At 49.5% G+C, this 20,981-nt stretch overlaps 1 protein-coding gene across 4 annotated transcripts; it reads right to left on the bottom strand.

Moving 5' to 3' along the window:
* Positions 1-576: 576 nt before the first annotated feature.
* Positions 577-14,315, bottom strand: SLC16A5 (solute carrier family 16 member 5). Of its 4 annotated transcripts, none has more exons than XM_021288484.2 (4): positions 12,964-14,311; positions 8,911-9,054; positions 7,037-7,903; positions 577-3,295 (listed from the first exon to the last, which is right to left on the bottom strand). In XM_021288484.2, exons 1-4 carry the CDS (start codon positions 13,181-13,183, stop codon positions 3,075-3,077), a joined length of 1,452 nt encoding a protein of 483 aa, XP_021144159.2. In that variant the 5' UTR covers positions 13,184-14,311; the 3' UTR covers positions 577-3,074. The 4 variants fall into 4 exon arrangements, with proteins under 4 accessions (XP_021144159.2, XP_005503141.2, XP_064890138.1 ...); XM_005503084.4 differs by lacking the exon at positions 577-3,295 and adding an exon at positions 3,369-5,502 and having other exon boundaries at positions 12,964-14,315; XM_065034066.1 differs by lacking the exon at positions 577-3,295 and adding an exon at positions 3,369-5,502 and having other exon boundaries at positions 7,037-7,884; positions 12,964-14,215.
* Between the last annotated feature and the right edge of the window lie 6,666 nt (positions 14,316-20,981).

Here is a 20,981-nt window from a genome sequence, read left to right as displayed (position 1 = left end):
TGTTACCAATTAAATAAATGATAGCTAAATAAATAAGTGATGTGCTCCGGTCTGTGTTTTGGGGTGTGGCAAAGCTTTGGCGTTCAAATGCTTAGCTCCTTGTCAGAGCAAGTCTTTTACTCACAAAAATCTTCGTGTGCCTGTGCTTTTTTTCCTGCTCATTTTGGGGCTCTAGGGAGAGACACTGGAGGGTATAAAGTTTTAGTATTTATATGGGATTGCAACTCATGGGCTAAAGGACAACGGAAAACGATATTTTCTTTGCATTTTGTAAAACGGCAAAAGGTTTAGAAGCTGAGGGAAAAGATAAAGCGAGGGGACAATACAGATTAGGTAAGATAAATTACCTGTGGTGGAAGAGAAGCTGAGGAGGAAGGAATCGCCAAACAGGTAATTCCACCCAGATTGTACAATGGCCTAAGAACAAAGCTGAGCAATTACAGATTATGGACCAGAGCGGTTCCAGTGAAACCATTGTGGTTAAAAGTGCTGCAAGTGGCTTCAAATGTGGTTCACGTCAGGTAAATGTATAAGGTAAATGTCCATAAACCTCATAAACTGCGGGTGAACTCTGCAGAAATTTGCATTGCTTTTATTGAAGCAATTAAATACACATAAATTCTATAGATTGGGTAACAGGTTGCGAACTGGTGTTGCCGTTTGTATTATCACAAATGCAGCTGATTTTCGTATAAAGCAAGTTGAGCGTGGACCGATCTGCCCAGGACATCAGTGATGAGCGTTGGGCTGATAATCCTGTTTCCCCAAAAATAAGCCCTACCCCAAAAATAAGCCTTAACGTGATTTTTCAGATTGCTTGAAGTATAAGCCCAACTCAAAAAATAAGCCCTACTTGCAGTTCATTTAAAAAATCAATTTAAATAGTGTCCAGGCAGCTATAAGTGTAAAAAAGTAATACGTTTTGGAGCAAAAATCAATTTTTTTGGGGGGAATCAGGGTCTCTCCTACCACACAGCTGGGTGTAGTGAAATATCTGCCCGTGACCACATTAAGCAGCAGGATGAGCAAAGAAGCTGCACCGAATACTGTGATGCTGAATCTTTTAACGTTGTGGTGGTGTGGGAGGACGGAATGTGGATGTATTTATTTATTTCTACCTGGTATCAAAGTGCAAACCAGGCCTGTGGTAGCAACTGCATCTCGTATCATAATTATCAGCTGGAGACAGTGTGTGAATGAAAATGAGTATGAAAATGATCAACGAAGGTGCTACGGGCCTCTTCTATAGTAGAATGTTTATTGTTAGAGTGTGTATTAAATCTCTTTTCACGTGTGCCTTTGTGAGTGGTGAGTGTTGACACACTAAAGCCACATCTGTCATTACACAGAAAGTCAGTGACTAATGGGGGAAAGCAAACAGAGCTAGTCAATGCAGAGACAGGCGATTAAGGATGCTGGGATTGACTAAATAGGGCTGAAAAACGGTATTTAAAGAAGAAAGATGTGATTGCTTCTACTTGTAAGCACTAGGTCTGTGGTCAGTCGGTGTAATTTTGCATGCACAGAAAGACCTTTGTCCCCCGGCGCGGTGTTTGGAACGGCCGGTGTCTGCTGGCCGAGTTTCATCTGCAGGTCACACCGTCCAGTGTCACCAGGAGCAACCCCTGGACGTGTCCTCCGTGCCCCTTCCAGCGCTCGTCTTGCCTCGAGTTTGACCGCAGCTGGTTGAGAGATGTGCCAAACATTTCGCGCTGAATTCGCCGTGTTGGAGCTGCCCGCTGGAGCAGTTTGCTCACAGTCACCCTCAGGCTGTGCGCTCCTCACAGCTTTTCTACAGTTGCAGACCGTACCAGCGCTGCCTACACAACCTGTCTTGTTACCAGCTCTGGCTTTGAGCTGGCTTAACGTGGTGAGCTTGTCCTGATCGTCCAGATCCCTTGGCAGGAGGCAGAGTTGCCTGGGGTATGTAACCCTCTTACTCAGGCTGTTTACTCACCCACTACTTGCTGTATTGTTTAATTGTCTGAATGCTCCAAGCCCTTGCTGGTTGCCAGAACAGTTAGCACAGAATGGGCTGGTCCAGCCGGGGTATTCGCAGCTCCGGGGGCCGGTCTGGCGGCATTGATATCACGCCAAAGTTAGAATTCCGCGAATTTTCCTCTAGTAGTTACCTTTCTTTTCTTGTAGACCTTTGCCAGGCCTGCAAACAGAACACCAAGCTCTTATTTTAAGTGATTTTGCACTTCTGAGGTGTTTGGGATTGTAGAAGTTTACTGTGACCTTTCTTCGGGTTTTTATTAAACTTCTCCAAGAATTACATTGGCAGGGTATCTAAGGCTATTTTTGTTTTTAAGGATCACGATCTTGCAATATTTCACCGTGAACTTCCTGGTGAATGTTCCGTTGCAGTAAGGAAAGGTGCTTGTTGCAAAAATGCTTATCTTGCGAGGTTAATGATACTTTGAATGATAAAGGGAGCACGGAGGGCCAAGTGGGGACGAGGGAAGTAATGAACATTGATTTCTGGCATTCTTTACTTGCTCTGCTCCTCAGGTTTGTAACCTGGCTGAGGTGTTGGAGTTTGTCCATAGTTAAAGCCAGCATTAAGTTACTGTCTGTAGGTGTTAAAAAACCTGCTTCATGAGGGAAGGGGTGGTGCTAATTAAGCTGTGGTCGCCTTGTGTAATGTGATGACCTTAAGCTAATGAAAAGAACTTTTATTGCTTTATTTTTCTTCTGGGCCTCAAGATTCTTAAGGACTGAGTGTTACTGCTCTGTCCAATCGCTCGGGGAGGATATTTACTACGCTGTAGCAGGCTTGGTACACACAGTCCCTTCAGCTGGGCTTTACAAAGCTCAAGGCAACTTGGAGTTCAGGTTGAAAGAGAGATAGGAAGGCTGTGGAATAGCAAGGGGGGGTAGTTTTTGCTGTTACAGGGGCTCAGACATCTTAATTCCCTGTGGAAACACAGCCTAAAATGTTACCTCTCCTCCCTCTGACATTTCTTTCCAGCCTCGTGGGTCACTTCTGAAGGGTCCGTGGAAAGGAATGGGGGGAGATAGTGCTGTTTTGGGGCAGTTTAGATTCTGTAAGGCTGCTAGGAAGGTTTTAGTCAACAAGATGAGAAACGTTGAAAACAATGGGTTTGTGAATTCATTGTTTTTCTTCCCACAAACATCTCTCCGCCTCTGCACGTGAGTCCCGCTGTTGAGCCTGGGAGTATCAAAGAGCAGTGGTAAATTCCGACGGGTTGTAGCTTACACCACATGTTGCCTGTTTTGCCCTGGATGTTTGTATCGGTGGGAGGATTTGGGACAACACGACCCTGTATTCCTGGAAGAAAGGAATGTAGAAAGGTGAACAACATTTAAAATGTAAGAATTACACACAGAAAACAAAACGGCAATTTGTTCAGCTGCTTAGCTGGTTTATTTGCAATACCTAGGAGAGGTTTGGGGATTGATCCCTTGTCCTTTTCTTCTTTTTGGAGAGGGGGAAAGCCTCCTCTTTTTCCGAGGAGCACACAGCAGTCATTGTTTCGGAAAGCTGAGAAGCACCAGTCCCTGTTTGCTTCGTAGTTATGGACCATGTAAGCATTGCACAGGTTAGTAAACACCTGTGATGAGAGATTAGATATGTATGCTTCCCCGTAGCCATCTTATTTAACTATATGTTTGATGAGGCAATGCAGACGCGACTGGTTCTGTAATCTTGGGGCAGCGCTGAAATACAGGGATACAGACCCTGCCGAGGGGTGGGAGCAGGAGCCCTCCGAGGGGCCGCTCCACGTCAGACCCGCTGCGAAGCCATTGTTGTCTCTGAAGACATGAAGTTTTCTGGTAGTTCCACCACGTTTGGGTTTCTTGGTTTGTCTTGTGCGGGGAGCCCACAACTAACGAAAACTGTGGGTTTGTAGCCAGGAATTGGATGCAACGGTTCTCAAGATAAGCGCTGCGGCTGAGCGGGGTGATGTCGCTGCTTCCATTTCGCCCCTGTTTTGTGCTTCTGTCTTTCCGACGGCTGACTCATCTCCATCTCCAGCGCATTGTGAGGCTCTGATTCTCTCAGATCAGCAGCGATACAGCACATAAGCTCTTTGCGGCCGGAGCTGGTGCTGGAGGTGGCTGCAGCTCTCAGTACCTACGAGTGCGACTCCCAGGGTGCAGCAAGAAAAGCCACTTACAGTCACGGCTCTACAGATATGAGTCAATAATATCCACTCTTCTCTGAGTATTTTTTTCCCCACTTATTTATTTGTAAGTCGTGCTTGTGCAAACTTCTCTGTAATGAGAATGCCAGTGTAAGTCTGAGAATCTAAGACTAAAGAGCTAAATTCATTTACACAAGGGGGAACTTTGAATTTGACCCTGTATAGGGCTGCATACAGTTACTCTCAGGTCTAGTAACACCTTCCCTGCCCACCCAAAACCCCCAAGAAAAGAACGTGTGTCCCAGTTAATGCTGGAAAGAATTTACACAAGCCGTGAATCCTGTTTTGTGATATATCAAGAAACACTTGAGATATCACTAGTTACACAAAGGAGGCACTCTAAAATTTGATTATGTTATTTGCTTTTTGATGCTTTGGAGTTGAACCTTTGAGGTTTTGAAAATGTCCTTGGCATGAAGAACTCATACATACATACATATATATATATATGTATATATATATGCATATGCCTTGTAGGAGAAAATATTTGATCTTACTGGAGACTCGGCTGAGTTCTGCACGCAGCAGCCTCCAAATAATATTTAGAGAAGTGGAAAATAATAACACACTTCCTGTGGAAAGTGTTTGTCTTGCAACCCCTAACATGGGAAGTGACCGGGAGACTTCATACAAATCTGCACCAAAATCACATGTTCAGACGAGGCAGAAGAATTGTGGGAGAGTTACTGTTGTGCATGGCCATTGATATGTCCAGTGCTACCAACCAAAATGTGCGCGTGAAATTCCAGTGGTTTCTTAAAGTCACCGAGTTAACCCGATGGAACCGACACAGGTTTTGTGTCTCGGTGCTGGTTCCATGGCTGTTGTTCCATGGTTTGCTTTGGGAAAGCACAGTTGGTTCTCTTAGTCCTCCGGCTCTTTGGCTGGTGTTGGGCTCTGGGCTCAGCCTAAGGTCTGGATCACTCCCGTGGAGTCTGACACAGCCCCACAGAGTGGAAATGCGGCGCTGACACCGGTTTTAGAAAGCAGATGCTTGTTTTCTCTTGCTATCAGCTCTGGCCCTTGTGCAGTTTGTACAGGCCACCTAATTGTTCACGTTCCTCTTTTTGTGCTGCTTTTCTTTCTTCTCATATGCTCGTGATGTACACGACTGCTGGAGGGGATTGGCTCTCAGCCCGTGGTTCCGTTGGTATTTCATTGTATTGGCATTTGGAGGGGTTATCCAAAGGTACTTTGGGAGCGTCTTTCAATTTGGCTTTTTTTTGCAGGGCGCAGAAGCTGAGCCCCATGAACAATGCGGCTGATATCAGGAAGAAACTGGAGGTGTAGAAGACGTAGTGGAAATCGCTGGTGATGTCCACCAGGAGACCTGAAGTAGAAGCCACAGCTTAGTCGAAGGGAACATGCACGCTAACAGCAAATGGGTGATATTTACGTAAATGTTGAACCTAAATCATTCAGCAAGCTGCCATATACAAAAGATAAGCATTCAGAGATGAGGTAAGTTCTCTTCTCTAGATTCTAGGGGTTGGTTTTTTCTGTAGTCACCGCTCAGGTGATGTTTCTGCTTCTGTATAAAGTATTTCTCAATAAACAGAAAAACCAGGAAAGAAAGGAAATTGTAACTTTTTCCCAATGTGCTGATTCATTTTGTTTACTTGGCAGAACCCCCCGTGCCACTGCCAGTCAACGGATTTTGAAATGAGTGACCTCGTTACACCCCAGACTAGAAAACAGAGCAAATAAATAGAGAAATCTCTCAAAAAGCAACATGTTTGGCTCTCTAAACTGAAAACCTGCCTCTAATAGCGTGTAATCAGGGAGAGGAAAACACACAGCGCAGCAAGCGCTATGACTAAGCTGCCTCAATATAAAACATGGCATATCAAACAAGTAATTTAACACTAATGTTAGAGATGGAAAGGCAATACTCAGGCCAAATATATGTTACCTTCTCTATAAGCTGCTTATTTATGTGGTAATAGCAGAATAATGTTTGTTTGCTTGTATTCTTCAGTAGAGACCAGGGGTGTTTCTTTTCGTAGTGTGCTTTTCTTTAGCGGATTTTAGGACTACAAATAGAAACGGAGCTGATTGTACTGAACGTTGTTTCACCCATCGGCCACTCCTGTCAGCTGGGCAAGACAAGACTGTTTCTTGCACTTTGAGAAAAGCGACTCACGCACTAATGCCAGGGAATACCATGAAATACGGGGCGTGTTGTCATCCCATTCTTAGAACAGAGGTTCTGCTGTGCTGCGGGAGCAGGTGCGTCTCGGACAGGTCACTTAGTGGCATTTGCAGCGAGCTGTGAAATCTGTGAATAATTTATTTCACTGGGGGCCATAACTAGCTCCTTGCTTGTCTCCAGAGAAAAGTGAATACGCTCTAGATCTCAGAAAGAAGAGTGAGCTGAAGCTTTTACTATAAAGATTTTGAATAATGTAGAGCTGGTAATAATCCTGATTACAGTTAATTTGTCTAATGGGATGTTTGCAATTCCTTGAGACTCCATAGAGAAAACAAAGCAAACTAGCAAAGCAGTGAAATGGTTCATAGGCAGCAAGATCCTACCACAGTAATTCTTCTCTGTGTCTTTGCCACTTGCAGGAACAAAGTTCTCCTTGCTCCTGCGCCTACCAGAGCTGCCTGCCAAGTGGGTCACTTTGTCACCCGCTGCTGCGGTGACACTCGGACAGCTGCAGAAATGACCCTCCTTCAGCTGTGGGAAGGGGCTGATCGTTCCTTTCCAACTTTCCCTTTTTTATTGCTCCCTTTGCATAACTCACCTGTCTGTGTGGGTTTGGAAACTCCCTCATTTCTTTATGCTCCCAAATACTTGTCGCCAGTGGCTACACAACCGATTTATTTTTTCCCCAGCCTGCTTTAATAGCTTCTGTTACCTGTGAGCGGCGCTCCGATGAGGAGGGTGATGCTCTCCAGGATGGTGAAGAGCCCTAGAGCACTTGAGAACCTGTCCATCTCCACCACGTCCATCAGCACCTGGAAGAGCAGCGCCCCGACGCCGCTCATGGCGATGCTGAGGATGATGCAGTAGATGATGAGGACGCTGAACTCGGCCGAAATGACGCAAATGAAGTTGCTCAGCCCGTAGAGGAGCACGGCCAGGCTGAACAGGTAGATGCGTCTCCTGGTGAAGATGCTGTGTCCTGAAAGCAGCCCTGTCAAAGGGCGGATGAAGATGTTGATGAACCCAATGATGGAGATGAGGAGGGCCGCCCTGCGTTCCTCCACCCCGTTCTGGATGGCGTAAGGCACGAGGTAGATGTGGGGTAACGCAAACCCCATCATCATCCAGGTCACTCCAACAGTGTAAATCCTGTAACCTTTGTTTTGGCAGAAGATGTCAAAAGCCAGGTACTTTTGCAGCATCTGGAAGCACGCGGTCCTTCTGCTCTGCTGCCGGAGCTCGGGGTGGGGAGAAGATGCTCCGTTGGACAGTTGTGCCCCTTCTGCTGTTTTCCCCAGCTCCTCTGCAGGCTTGGGTGACTGTGGTCGTGCCCCTGACGCGAGCTGGACCGGTCTCATGATGGCTCCACAAACGCAACAGTTCAACAGGATTCCCCCGAAGATCAGGAACGTGTTCCTCCAGCCCATCTCATCCAGCAAGTACTGAGAAAGCAGCGGCCACAGCGTGAACCCCAGAGAGACGCCCATGGATGCGATGGCGTTGGCCAGTGTCCGCCACCGCACAAAGTAGTAGCCCAGCACGGTCACTCCTGCCTGGAAGCTGAAACACAAGCCCAGACCTAAAGGTGAGGAAAAAGAGAAAATGACAGCGCGTGATCCCTTTGCGTTGTCGTAAAGGGGGAAAAGAGCCCAAATCCAGGGTGTACCCACAGGTGACTTCACCTGCTACTGAGGCATCTCCTCACCTGCAAGGCTGCACAACCCCAAGGAAGTAATCATCGTAAACCCCACACAAGGGATGAAGAAGGATGTTGTGCATAAATTAAACTACTTGTTTTCTTTGCTATACTATATATACTGATCTAAGCTGACCGTTGTCTGGGGCTCGCTGCCATTCCTACAGTTGTTATGGAATTGTTCATTAAAAACTTGTTTTTTGTTATATACCGCGTGCAGCAAGCTGTGCTGTTTTCCTGACACTCTCATCAAGGCTCAGGGAGTTACTTATTGTTTTTCTCTCTATGCAGTGGATGCAGCTTCAGCTTGCAAGACCCAACAGGACTGGTCCCAAAGTAAGCTGGCTGGAGAAATTAATTAAAGAGCAGGAGTTGAACAACAGTTACACAGGATAAATATTTGGAAAGGAAAAGTTCCCATCTGTTACTTCTGTTCAAAACTAACAAGTTCTTTTGTTAGAAAAAAGATATCTCCACATTTGCCCAGATTGGGAGTGGTGAAATACAAGCCCGGGGAACTCAAGAAGGATCTTCTGCCAACACATTACATTCCAAGATTGAAAAAAAAACAGCTCCCTTATTTGGAGACAAAAGGCCGAGAAGATACTAAAAAGACCAGACATCCTTGCTCTCCATTTCGCCCTCTGGAGACCCGTCGCTTTTTCCAGAGAGAAACACTTTCCAGTGAGCTCGGCAGGATGAGGTGTGTGTTAAAGGGCTGTGAAGGGCAAGTCCATCTGCTACAGGATTCCTGCTGCGCTCTGGGGCTTTTAATTTATCCCGTTTCACAGACGAATGGAAAAACGTGAGCGCTTAGTCGGGGCTCTCGCCATTTCCCGCCTCTCAAGTCCAGCACAGCAGCTGTTTCCCTGCTGTTTTTCCATACGTACCGGTGATGAAGCCGGCTGTCAGGTAGAGCTGGCCGATGGACCCGCAGAAGGAGCTGGACACCATCCCCGCGCCGCTGAGCAGCCCCCCCAGCATCACCGCGAACCGGCAGCCAAAGCGCTTCACCAAGATGCTGCAGAGGGGCCCTGCAGGCAAAGAAGCCAAAGGGAAGCGGTTAGGGAGGAAAACAATACTTTATACCTGCTGGACTGCTGCAGTTACCAAATGATTTAGTCTGGAGACCCGGAGGATTGTCCCAGCGGCTCGAGGCAGGAGGGAAGCCAGGAATAGATAATGCATTCTGAGATCCCCCCAAGTGCACAGTCAGCTTGTTGGCTGAGGCTCCTGTGATCTGCCTGGATCTTGGCCGTCGAGTAGGATTCCTGAGCTTCCCTGTGATGGATTTTAGTCAAAACTCTTGGAAATTAAATGGAAGTAGGACCTTCAAGTCTAGTTCTGTTCTCACACGATATAAATTCTGGTAATGATTTGAAAAAGCAGAGTACTTGTATTCCTATGCCTCTAAATAAGAGATGCTAAGCGGGGTGATATTCCTGTTTGTGTATTTCTGCTGTTATTTTACTGTGTTTTTCAAATGTTCTGCTGCAAAATCTCCTAAACTGCCCTTACTTTCCTGCTACCTGGGTGAAACACCTTGCAGGAGAAGGCAGATTGACTCTGAAATATATCAAGAATGGGAGAAAAAGAGACGTTGCTAGGGAGGATTATTTGAAAGTGGCTGCATGGGAAGCAATCTCAGGGGCAGGGAGCAGCATCCAAGGTGCAGTTTGTGGAGTCCTGCTGCTGCTGAATGTTGTATCCCCTGGAAAACAACAATATGTTCTTGTCAGCACAGCTCTCTGCCCGTGTCTGTCCTGCAGGGCCGGGTGGGTTTATCTGTGTCCACTTCCAAAGGGACCCATGGACACGAGCACGTCCCAGTTCCCACCCGCACAGCCCCGGGACAAACAGGAGCGAGACCCGGGTGCTTCTGATGGACAAAATCCTGGATTGTATTGTGTACATAACCTGGGTTTATTGTGTACATACATTGCTGGCACAGCTTTACTGGGAAAGAGTTATGTTGTTTCATCAGAAAATGCAATGAATAGGTGCGGAGGAGTGTATTTAAGGTCAGTTAATTCTTTGATTTTCATAGATTTTTGGTGTATTTGGTGAAGTTGAATTAAATTATCAGTTTTTAATGCCGTGTAGCATCCTTCTTTTTGGGGTAGGAAAAGATGAGTTCAGACCTGCAGACCATCAGTGGGAAACGCGCTTCTCCCTGCACACCCTGGCAGACAGGATGGGAACGTGCCCTTTCTTTTCTCATTCCTCTGAGGTTCCTCAACATTTTCCAGGTTTTTTTATTTGCTATCCTCTCTGAACACTCAAGGTGATACAAACAAATGCAAAATGACTCTAAGGTTCAGGATCGGGAGGCAATCAGTGTAGGGAAAAATAACCCGTGGCGTATTTGTGACCTAAATCAACGCCTGGGTTTGAAATAAAATCCAGATAGTCAAGTGAACAGTGGAACATTATTAAAATTCAGACTGCAGCTGTCTGTATTTTGATCTGCTTGGGAGATTTTCACCTCAGACTCCAACTGGCCTTTGAAAAAGTGTCCAGCAAGCTGGCAACTGGTTTATTTTCCTCCTGCTGAAGACATTAAGGATGGTACTTCTGTTTAACCAACTCGAGTAGCCAGAAGTCATGAATCGAACACTCCAAAATGATGAGATTAGCTCTACAAATTGTAAGGGTTTTTAATTATTTGTTCCTGTTAACTAGCTTTCTAGGTTTCAAATATTATTTCTCGCTTGCCTTTGCAAAAATATTTGGAGCAAGAACCTGTCAGAGCCTGAACTCTTGCATTTCCCATCTTGGAGACGGCCACGGGATCCCGAGAATTCTTGAGTGATTCTTATAATGAAATAATCGTTAATCGCTTTTACCTGGGAGCACAGCGTGGGTAATGAGATGTGTTTGGCTTAATGAGCCATGAGCTGTTGTTTGCACTGTGCCCTTCCCTTTGCCCCGCGGAGCTGCCGTCGCCTCTCCTGCCCAGCACCGCTCTGAGCACGGGCTGCTCGCTCCATCCCCGCTCCTGGTTAGCAATTTATATTTATATATATATATATATATATTTCCCCTTCAGCTCCTCAGAATTAAAAAGAAAAGAGAGAAAAAAGAGAGCAGCACGTTTAAGAGACACAGGTGATACAGCAGAACGCAGTGTTGGAAAGGGTTTAAGCGCGGAGGTGATGGATATAACTGGAGAACCCGAATCAAAGACAACCTGGCCCATGGCAAAGGAGATCAGAAGTTGCAGCAAAAGCCACATATGCTTGGCCTGAGAGGGAGGTGGGTTTCTGTTTCCTTTTGTTTATTTTTCTGATTTATGTCCATGTTACAAGTGCTCCTCTACTGTAGCAGCCTGCAATAGGACATCTAACTGGCAGGCAAAGTAACAACTCTCTTGTTAATTCGCTGCTTATGCCCTGATGTATTCTGTTAGTGAATATAATTAACATGAGGCTATTCTTTCCTTGTCTAATTTATAACTTTTGGATCTGTTTATTGGCTGTCTTTATATATTACCTTTTACTGTGGTTCTCAGCCTCCTACGAAACAATTACTTCATTCAAGATAGGATAATTGGTATTTTCTCGCGGGTACTGCCAGGCTTGTCCTTCCTGGACGTGTTGGGACTGAGCTGCTCCTGAGACCATGTCCCAGAGCCAGCAGGTCCCGCTTGGCTCCTTCCCGCTTCCAAATTCCAAGCCCCAAGGATACTGCCTCATTCCTGCGGAGCTGCAGTGATAATTCCTCCCCTCATTACTTCCCCCGAGGTCTCTCTCTCCATCTGCACCTTGCAATTCTGGACCAAACTGCTTCTGCTAAGGTGCAATCTCTTCTCTCCCATGTCTGGTGGCCGTCAGCCAGGGGATGGAACCTGCCACAGCCTTCACATCAGCATGACTCAGGCCTTTGCTTTATTTAACCTTTTTTTTTTTTTTGGAAGGGGCAGGTATGCACTCGGGGAGCAGCCCAAACACACAGTGTCACTGGATACTTTGCTTCTTTTGCCTGGTGGGTTCTGGGTTGTCTGTTTATCAAATAAACGCAGGGGTTGGACATGGAGGGGTCAGCAGTGACACCAGGGCTGCTTATTGGGAAGCCCTTGAGCTGCTGTGGAAATATCCATCTGGGGACCCTGTCCTGTGCAGCTCCCACTTTTTCTTTGGGGGGTAAACCAGTGATTCTCTCTGCTATCTGTAAAACGCAACCCTCTTTCCATCTCCTGTCTCCCGGAGGTGCCGCCTGACCCACGTTCTGCACTAATCCAGCTGTGCTCATGTCCACCCCAATGCCCGCTTGGGTGTGCGCTCTGTGCCACCACCAAGGACTTGCTTTTAACGCTCTGCCCCAGCTCACAGCCTCGAGGAGTTTGGCTTTTGCCATCTTTTCAGCTGTGAAGAACACTGTTGTCGTGTGGCACACGGAACGAGATGCGCTCTCATGGACAGAAGATGAATGAAGAAAGCACCTGAGCTTCAGCGCTACCTGCCAGCCTATTGAAAGAGATGCTCTGGTTTAAGTTTTTGCTGTCTGGAGAAGTTGGGCAGAGAAAGGGATTCACCTGCTTTGACCAGGGGTCTTGGCTGTCTCTTGGTTGTGGCAAAAGGGAGCGTGATGTCTGTGGACACTCAGCTTTGGACTGTGTGACCCAAGTGGCTTGGAGATGCTGGAACCCCAGGGAAGTGGTGGAGCCACCATCCCTGGAGGGGTTTAATAGACACGTAGATGAGGTTCTTAAGGACATGGTTTAGTTCTAGAGTGAGGTTATGGTTGGACTTGATGATCTTAAGGTTCTCTCCCAACCAAAATTATTCTATGCTCTGCACTGCTGATCCAGCCGGTCTGCTCAGACCTCCCAGTCCCTTCCACCACCTGCCTTAACGAAATGCCAGAAGTGCCCTTGTCACGGCTCCTCATCAGTGACACAACCACAGGAGGTGGTGGGGGACGTTCCCTGCGGCCTCACTTACCACCTCCATGCAGCACGGCCACCATGATGGACGGGAACCACGACGTCTCGCTGTTGCTGGCCTGGAACTCGCGCTGGAGGTCGGTGAAGAAGACCCCGATGCAGGGGGGGTAGCCCAGTGTCAACCCCTGCAGCAGCACGGTGGCCAGCAGGACCATCCAAGCCCATCCCTGGTCCTGGGGCTTGGCAGCTCCATGTCCGGCTGCTCCTCCTGGGGACATGGTGGCTTCGTTCTCCTCCTAAGCCTGCTGAGGAAGGGAGCACAGCTACCACGCAACCCTCACCCCAGCCGGGGCACCTCCGGAGAAGAGCTGACGGTGTTCCCGAGGCTCAGAGGCACCTTTTGCAGCTGACGCTCCAGAGTTCTTGCTCTGCATTTCTTCCAGCACCTCCCTTCCTTCTCGCTGCGGGATCCTTGGCAACAGATTGCTTGAGAAACAACAGCCTTTCCCCCTTTTATATTTCACAAGTGCTGTGACCGCGGCCAGGTAGGGAACAGGACCACACCTCCTCAGAGGTATGACTTGGCTTTACCGAGTTCCCGCCCGTATTTTCCCTTTCACCTGCTTTCATCAGATGGAGTCCCCTTGCTGGCAATTGCTAAGGTCACTCAGCCCTAGTGCTGAAAAGAATAAACGCTGCAAATGCCAAGAAAAATAGAAACACATAGAGCTTGCACATTGCAGCAGAGCTCGGCGTGAACCTGGTAGGAAAACTGCACCTACCTACAAAGTGCTGGTGCTGAAAAAGCGCTGTTAAAGCTGTTAATTAAGTAGGATCTGGTGATCGCAGAGAGGCTTTTGCTTTACCTCTGGTTAGATCTAGAGCTTCTTCTGAGACAGCCCGGTTTCGGTTTCTTTGAGACCGGCAGCATGAAACATACAGCGACAGCATTTCCCGTCCTCTCCACGTGAATAAACATGCATTTTGAAAAAATATTTTTGGCAGCTGGATGAGCTCAAAAGAGTTCCCCTGAGGTCGCTGCGCAATGCAGTATTTATTTAACACTCAAACAGTGGTGTTTTTTTCCCACAGAACAGTAGCTACAACGGAGTTTCGTGTGCAGCTTTGAAAATGAATCATAGTTAGATCTCGCTCGTTATTTCAAATTCGCCATGGCGGCACACTCAGAAAGTGAGTTCCGTGCCTCGGACTGAGACCGGAATCGGCCGAACAAAGGGCAGCGAGTGCGGGGCTGCGGCGGCTCATCCCTGTGTGCGCAGCCCGGCCCCCGGTGAGGCGCTTCTGCTGTAGCAGCGACTAAAAGCTTTGATGAAGTCTTTTGCAACATTAACCTCAGCATCACTCCTGTAAACAGGGCTCTTGTGCCGGCTGGATCGCCGCCAAAACACACACACAAAAAACAGAGGGGAAAAAAAAGGCCGGGAGGAGAGGGGGCCCGTGGGAAGGGGCTCTGAAATGCAAATTGTGGCGGGGATGCTCAGCACGCTTTGGTCCTTTGTCCACTTCAGCTAGGCACAGATAATGCAACTAATTCAAGTGCTTGTCTCCCTGGTGTGAATTAGCTGGGCGACAGCCTAAAAACCTCTCCCCGGCAACAGCAAACCTGCAAAAAGAGGCAGGAGCACAGCTCCCCGCCGTTCCCAGCCGCCCCAGCCAGTGCTTGGGTTTGTCCAGCGGCAGATTTCTGGCTCCTCTCACATCTCACGTTTCTCTTCTTGGTGACAACCAGTGATAGGATAAGGGGCGATGGGTACAAACTGGAACACAGGAGGTTCCACTTAAATACGAGAAGAAACTTCTCAGTGCGGGTGGCAGAGCCTGGCCCAGGCTGCCCAGGGGGGTTGTGGAGTCTCCTTCTGTGCAGACATTCCAACCCGCCTGGACACCTTCCTGTGTAACCTCATCTGGGTGTTCCTGCTCCATGGGGGGATTGCACTGGGTGAGCTTTCCCTTCCAACCCCTGACACCCTGTGATGCTGTGATTCAGTGATCTCCCCATGTCCCTGCTCCCCAGGGAGGACCCTCATCCACCCTCTGTGTGCAGGACACCTCGTACCCCGGGCACTGTCGCTGTGAGGACCTGGAGATGTTCTGCTGAGCAGCACACGGTTCCTCGCTGCCTCCTGCCTGCGTGAAGGTAACAGAACGAGTTTGTTCCAGTGCTGGCTGCACCGAACAGCAAGAGCAGAGCAAAAACCTCGCTAAAAAGAAAAAAGAAGCCTTCCCATGGTAACCAGACAGGATGGATGGTGCCACGGCTTTTGTGCTCAATGTGCTCAGGTGACCTCGTGTCGAGCAGCGAACACAAGTGACCAGGGACATTGGTGGAGCATGGGCAGATTTCACATACACATGATGGTCTCATGCTGACGGTGTTGGGAACGGGACTGAAGTTCACCGCAACAGCCACACCTGCAAACAGTGGCTTTTGTCGGGAGCAGGTCAGCCTGTGCAGAGGTGCTTCCCGCTGCCGGGTGCCCTGGGTGGGACAAAGGGGAACAAGCTGCTGGTTTCCAGGTTTCTTTCCAGCTGCTCTCTGTCAGTCACTGTCTGCCTCAATGAGCTAATTCTCCTTTGTTCAGGTCTGAATATCGCGTCTTCTCGTTCCAGCAGCCCCCAAGACACCAGCGTTCCAGCCTTCTTGGATTCCCCAGCTGTGACAGAGCAGCCCTGGTAGCTGTTTGTAGCAGCAGACCAGGAGTGCTCACACGCTGATTCTCGTGGCTTCTTCCATGCCTCAGTTTCCCCCAGCCGTGATGTGGGACGAGCAGCTGCTGGATGAGGCTGCTCCCTGCAAGGGCAGGCAGCCCTTTATTCCGAGATACACAGGGTGTTTCTGTAGCTCACCTCCTAGGAACAGCTTGATATTTAGCCTGCAGAGCCGCTGCCCCAGCAATGGGGTTTGGAGGGATGTTGAGGGCCCGGGTGATGCCTGTGGCCTGCGAGCAGGAGCGGAAATGAAGAAGGAAGTTTCTTGTTCATGGGACATCAGGTCTCTGCATCCTGCTGCAGCATCCTCCCTCCTGCCACCCCAGCCCGGCACTGGTGTGTGCTGGTCACGCTTTTTATGGACGTGTAAAACAGGCTGCGTGCACAGAAGGGAGATGTTTACTGCAAACCAAGCAGGGTGGTAAACTGTTTTTCTTTTGAGTCACTCTGTGTCTGTTGGGGGTAGGAAAGCCAAGCACTTCTCTTGGTAAATACCTTTATAAGTGACTTTTTAAATACCTTTTCATCCCAAGATCTTGGCTGGCTTTGCTGTCCTCTCCCAGGTAGGCTGTGTTATACCCCAGCTGACTTTTGCAAGGTCACCCATTAAGCTGACAGCAGAGAATCCAGATCTAGCTCTGATTAAATTGTTGGCCCAAGTGGTGCAGCCTGGACCAACACTACGGGCTCGTGTCTGCCGGATGTCCCTTGTCAGCAACCACTTGCAGCCCTTAAGGGACAGGAGGGCACCTGGGGCACGGCAGAGGTGGCCGCGAGTCCCCCGGTTGCCGCGAGTCCCCCGGTTGCCCGTGTCCTCGGTGGGGACACTTAGGGCTCTGTAAGCCAGGCCGAGCTCAGGAGCCTCAGCAACAAATTTGGGACAGACCATGCACCTGGTAACAAAAGTGCAAATGCCTTAGAACCTGCAAATGGCTTTTGCGAAAGACTGGTTGGATTTGTTCCAGAGATCCACATCAGCAAATCGTCTGACAGATTGAATCGTGCAGAGGAAGTCAGGGGATGGTTGTTTTGGGGGTTTGATGGTTTTGCTTTGTTTTTTTAAAAGTGAAGGAAACTAAGGGCCATTTCAGCTGTGGGATCGCACAGTGGTTCAGGGCAGGGAGCTATTTCAGTCCCAAATTTATCTCCTGCTCTGATCCTTCCCTTGAACCCAGACAGACCCGGTGGAATCTGAGCTCTCAGAGCACCTGAAAAGGGATTCCTGGCCTGAGACTGAGGCAGGATCTGAACAACCCTGGCAAAACCCCTACGGACCAGCCCTGCTGGCGCTGAGAACACAGGACTGTGCTGAGAATGGGGGGAAGAGTTGGTTTAACATGAGTTTTCCAAGCAGTTCCCATAGCATCACTCCCACAGCCTCCCCCTGCAAAGGGCAGCAGGGTCCTGCCTGTGCTAATCAGTCTTAATTAGCCTAACCAGCCTCATCTGGAGCCTCCTCCCACACCCCCTCCACCCTGTTTGTTCCCCAGCTGCATTTAAGCCTGGCTCCTTGCCCAGCTTGGTTTTTAATGTCTCGCCACTGTTTTCTGCTCTCCTCGGTTGACTTTGGATCTGCTTGGCTCATTAATCACCAATAATGTGGCAGTAGCACCAGGTGAGAAATCCCACTTTGGGGACCAGGTTTAATGACCATCAGCCAGTATTGGGGATAACGCGGGGTGGGAAACGGGGGTGAGGAGGCAGCGGGCGCCAGGATGTGCCCCGGCAGCTCCCAGCAGTTCACAGGAATCCAGCAAGATGTGGCTTGTCCCTGCTCTTTGCCCTGGCTGAGGTTGTCGAGGGTGTCTGGGAGCTGCTGGTGTTTTTCTTCTATCAATTTCCTGCATTTTGTGAAGGTGACGAGGGTGATGGGCCCTGGAAAGTGGGGCTTTGGAAGAAATTGAGTTACCTTATCATTAGCTACATCAAAACTCTCACTGGTAGATGAGTATGGGGCAACGGGCTGTGGGTGCAAGTCTGATCCTGCTGCAGCCCATGGGTTGACATGTGGGGACCCTGAGCACTGGTTGGGGAGGGTTCACTCTAACAAATCCTGTCTATTAAGCTCTTAGTTATCATTTACCTTAGCTTTTATTAACGAGGAATAAGAAATTTAGCAGGAGAAGGACCAAGAGAAGTGTTTTCCTGCTGGATCCTTGGAGATGGTTGTGGGGATTGAAGGTGTGCAGCCAGACTCGTGGAGTGTGGGTTTTTCAGGAAACCAGTGGGTTTTTGGGCTCCAGCTGGCCCAGAGCAGCAGGTCTGGCCGTGCTGCTCTCAGCAGGTGCTCTGCCATCCCGGCCAGGTCCTGCTCGGGTCTCCTGTGCAAGGACAGGTGCTCCAAGGAAGGTGCAGGTGATGTCTGGAAGTCACAGCAGGGTGGGAGAGGAGATCCAACACCTTAGTGCTGACACGGGGGCTCTTCCTGCCCACACAGAGGGATCAGCCTTGGGGTCCCTGCAGAAGGAAAGGCTCTTCACCCCGCGGGGAAGCGCAGGTCGCTGTGTGCATTGCGGTTGTGTTGTCAGGGGTGTGTGTGCAAACAGCAGAATGTGGCCTTGAGCCTTTATATCATGGGCAAAACCCCTTTGGTTTGGCAAGTATGACCATCCCCTTCTTGTTGCATGTTTCTCTGCATTCAAATTTTAGATGAAAACCCACTGCAATACTAGGATGAGGATGACTGTTTGTTAGCTATTTCCTAGCCTTTTAGCGACTAATCTGCCTGCTTTTCTGAGACATGTTGAACTCAGTGCCTGGGTTAAGGGCCTGGCTCTTTGCTTGGTTGCCCAGAAACAGTTTTCCTGTTTTTTAGCCACTGTCATTTGAATTAATTGTGATCACTGGTGTGTGTTTTCCTGGCTGCGCTGCAGGACCTGCTGCCCAGCCTGTCCTGAGCTGAGCCCCGGCTGGAAGGTGCTCACCTCTCCCACTGATATTCGTGGTCACGTACGGACCAGCTGAGCTCTCAGCTCACCGAGGAGCTGTGTAAGACACGTGGAACTTGAGGACTCCTCACACTTCAGACTGATGATGGTTTTGCTTCAGGCTCCCAACCGTTGGAGTCTGGGGAACCCCTGGTGGGGATAGAGGCCTCTAATAGGGAATATTGCCTGAGGGTCAAATATTTGCTCATCTGCTATACCACAATCTGAAGGCAATTGCTAGGGAATTGCTGCTCCTCCCTTACTCTGGTTTGGAGAAACCAACATGTTTCTCCAGCCCTGCAATGCAGAGGCCGCATGGGGACAATTTGCCCATATAAAACTTGGGTTAAACCTTCAGCGACTGCCCCAAAACCAGATCTAGGTGGAAGGACATGGCGAAGGTCCTTGTTTCCCAAACAAGTTAGTAAGCTGGGGTGAAAATATCTGCAGGCTGTCTGCAAGTAGATCTGGCTTGATTACTTTGTTCTGGGTGAGCGTGGGTGGGTAAGTGACGAACTGACCTTCGTCTTTACGTGACCGCCTGAGGCAGAGCGGAGGAGCGTAGGTGTTGTGCAAGACGTACTTATGGTTGTGTCCAGACATCTGGGTTTTACCCTCCCAGATGTGTGCGGAGACAAGGAACGCAGCAGCAGTTTCCACCGCTTTGTGCTGGAGCCCCAGGCCAAGCAGTCGGATGCTCAGAGATGCCCCGATGCTGCTAAAGCCCTTTCCTCCTTTAAAGTCAATCTGGGTTTCCTCTTTGTGCGCAGACATGAGTGGGCAGGCCGGAAAAACAAATGATTTGTGCTCCAGGTAAAACTGGCAGGGAAAAGCCGAGCTGCCGGCTGGGTGACTAATGGGAGCTTTGTGGCGAGGTGGCCCAGCCCTGGGGAGCTGGGTGGCCCCAGGACATGGCGCGGTGGCCACGCGGGCTCAGCCCTGGCAGGAGCCTGAACCTTTCCTTCCAGAGCAGGGATGTGGGACTGTCCCTGTTATTCCCTTTGCAATGCAATGCAAAAAAAAAAAAAAGGCTAATAAAGGGGTTTTAAGTCCCTCTGCCGCAGCTTGTGTGTGCGCGCTGCTTAGTGATGTTGCGGCTATTGGAAAATCTCAGTGATGTTCTGTTACTCATCTTCTTCCCAAGCACCTGGCAAAGCCACCTGGGGCATTTATTTCCCCCAGCTGGCTTTGTGGGTAGGAAGGTCCAAACCCTGCCCTGGGCAGGTAGTGAGTTCCTCGGGTGTGTTTGTGCTGCCTTGGTGGTGACAGAGCCCCTCACCCGTGGCAGCTGCTTGTCCCTGGGGAGGAGCCTCCAGTGGGTACCCACATCTTTTTGGGGCAGCCTGGGGAGCTGTGACAAACTCAGCCAAGAGCCAGAGCCTGAACCCTCTGCTGAGGCCAGTCCTGCTGCAAACCACCCCCTTTTGTCCCTTCTCCTGCTGCAACAGGTCTAGAGCAGGCTGCGTTTTGGCAGGAGGGAGGGCTGAGCTTTGGGCTGGCCCCCCGTGACAGCAGGACCTTCTCGGTAAGAGACGGTGCATAGGGTTAATTTTTAACACTCTGGCTGTGCCTATCCAGCACAACTCTTGCTCGGTAACGCTGAGGCATTGCCTGTTCGCTGCAGCAAGAAGCAGAGAGATTATTTCTCAGAGGAGTTAAGCAGGTGGCACAGCCTTGGATGGGAGAGCGAGGGATGGTACAAGGGCCTGGTAGCTCCAGGTTGTGGTTTCTGCAGAAACCGCTGAATGATGCTTATGTCTTCTATGGAGTGATGTGTGTTAGAGGAACCCCCTGCCTGGCAGACCTGGGGCTGCTGAAGGGTCCTGCACAAAGGCTTTCCAGCCTACGTGGCCTTTTAGGACAGTCCTAAAGTGGGAGAGCAGGGAGGTTACGGCTGCAGGTCTGAAATGCTGGCTCGAATTTGACTTTCTGCTGACAAGTCCTGCCTTGTGAACGTGATTGAATATGCATTTGGTGTTGGCAGTGCCAGCCCTGCGGTTTCCACCTCTACCCAAGATGCCGCCGGCACTTGAGCCTGGCTTTGCTTTGGGCAAGTTCACTGGCAGCCCAGACCTGCAGTCAGGTCTGGCACGGGGATGTGTCAAGGAGGTTTTAAAAGTACCGACTTAAATCAACCCACGCTACATGGAGACCTGGCTGTGGTTCCTGCCGCCCCCATGCCCAGGAGCTTCCCGTGTGACCCCATGGAGGGGAGAAAATCTCATGTTGGTGTTGACCCTGGCCTGGGGACGTGCCAACCCCCTCCCTGCTCGGGGGCTCCGAGGCTCCTGTGGCAGCGCGGATGAAGGGCGGGCAGGTACAGTGGCCACCAGCCGCGTGGAGTCCAAAGTAAGACCAAATTAATCTAAATTTTTCCATTGTTCACTCGTGTCTTTGCTCTTCCCCCGAGCTGTCAATA

This window comes from Columba livia, chromosome 18 (assembly GCF_036013475.1).
Source record: "Columba livia isolate bColLiv1 breed racing homer chromosome 18, bColLiv1.pat.W.v2, whole genome shotgun sequence".
NCBI classification, from domain to species: domain Eukaryota; kingdom Metazoa; phylum Chordata; class Aves; order Columbiformes; family Columbidae; genus Columba; species Columba livia.
This window is presented reverse-complemented; position numbering and strand designations above follow the sequence as displayed.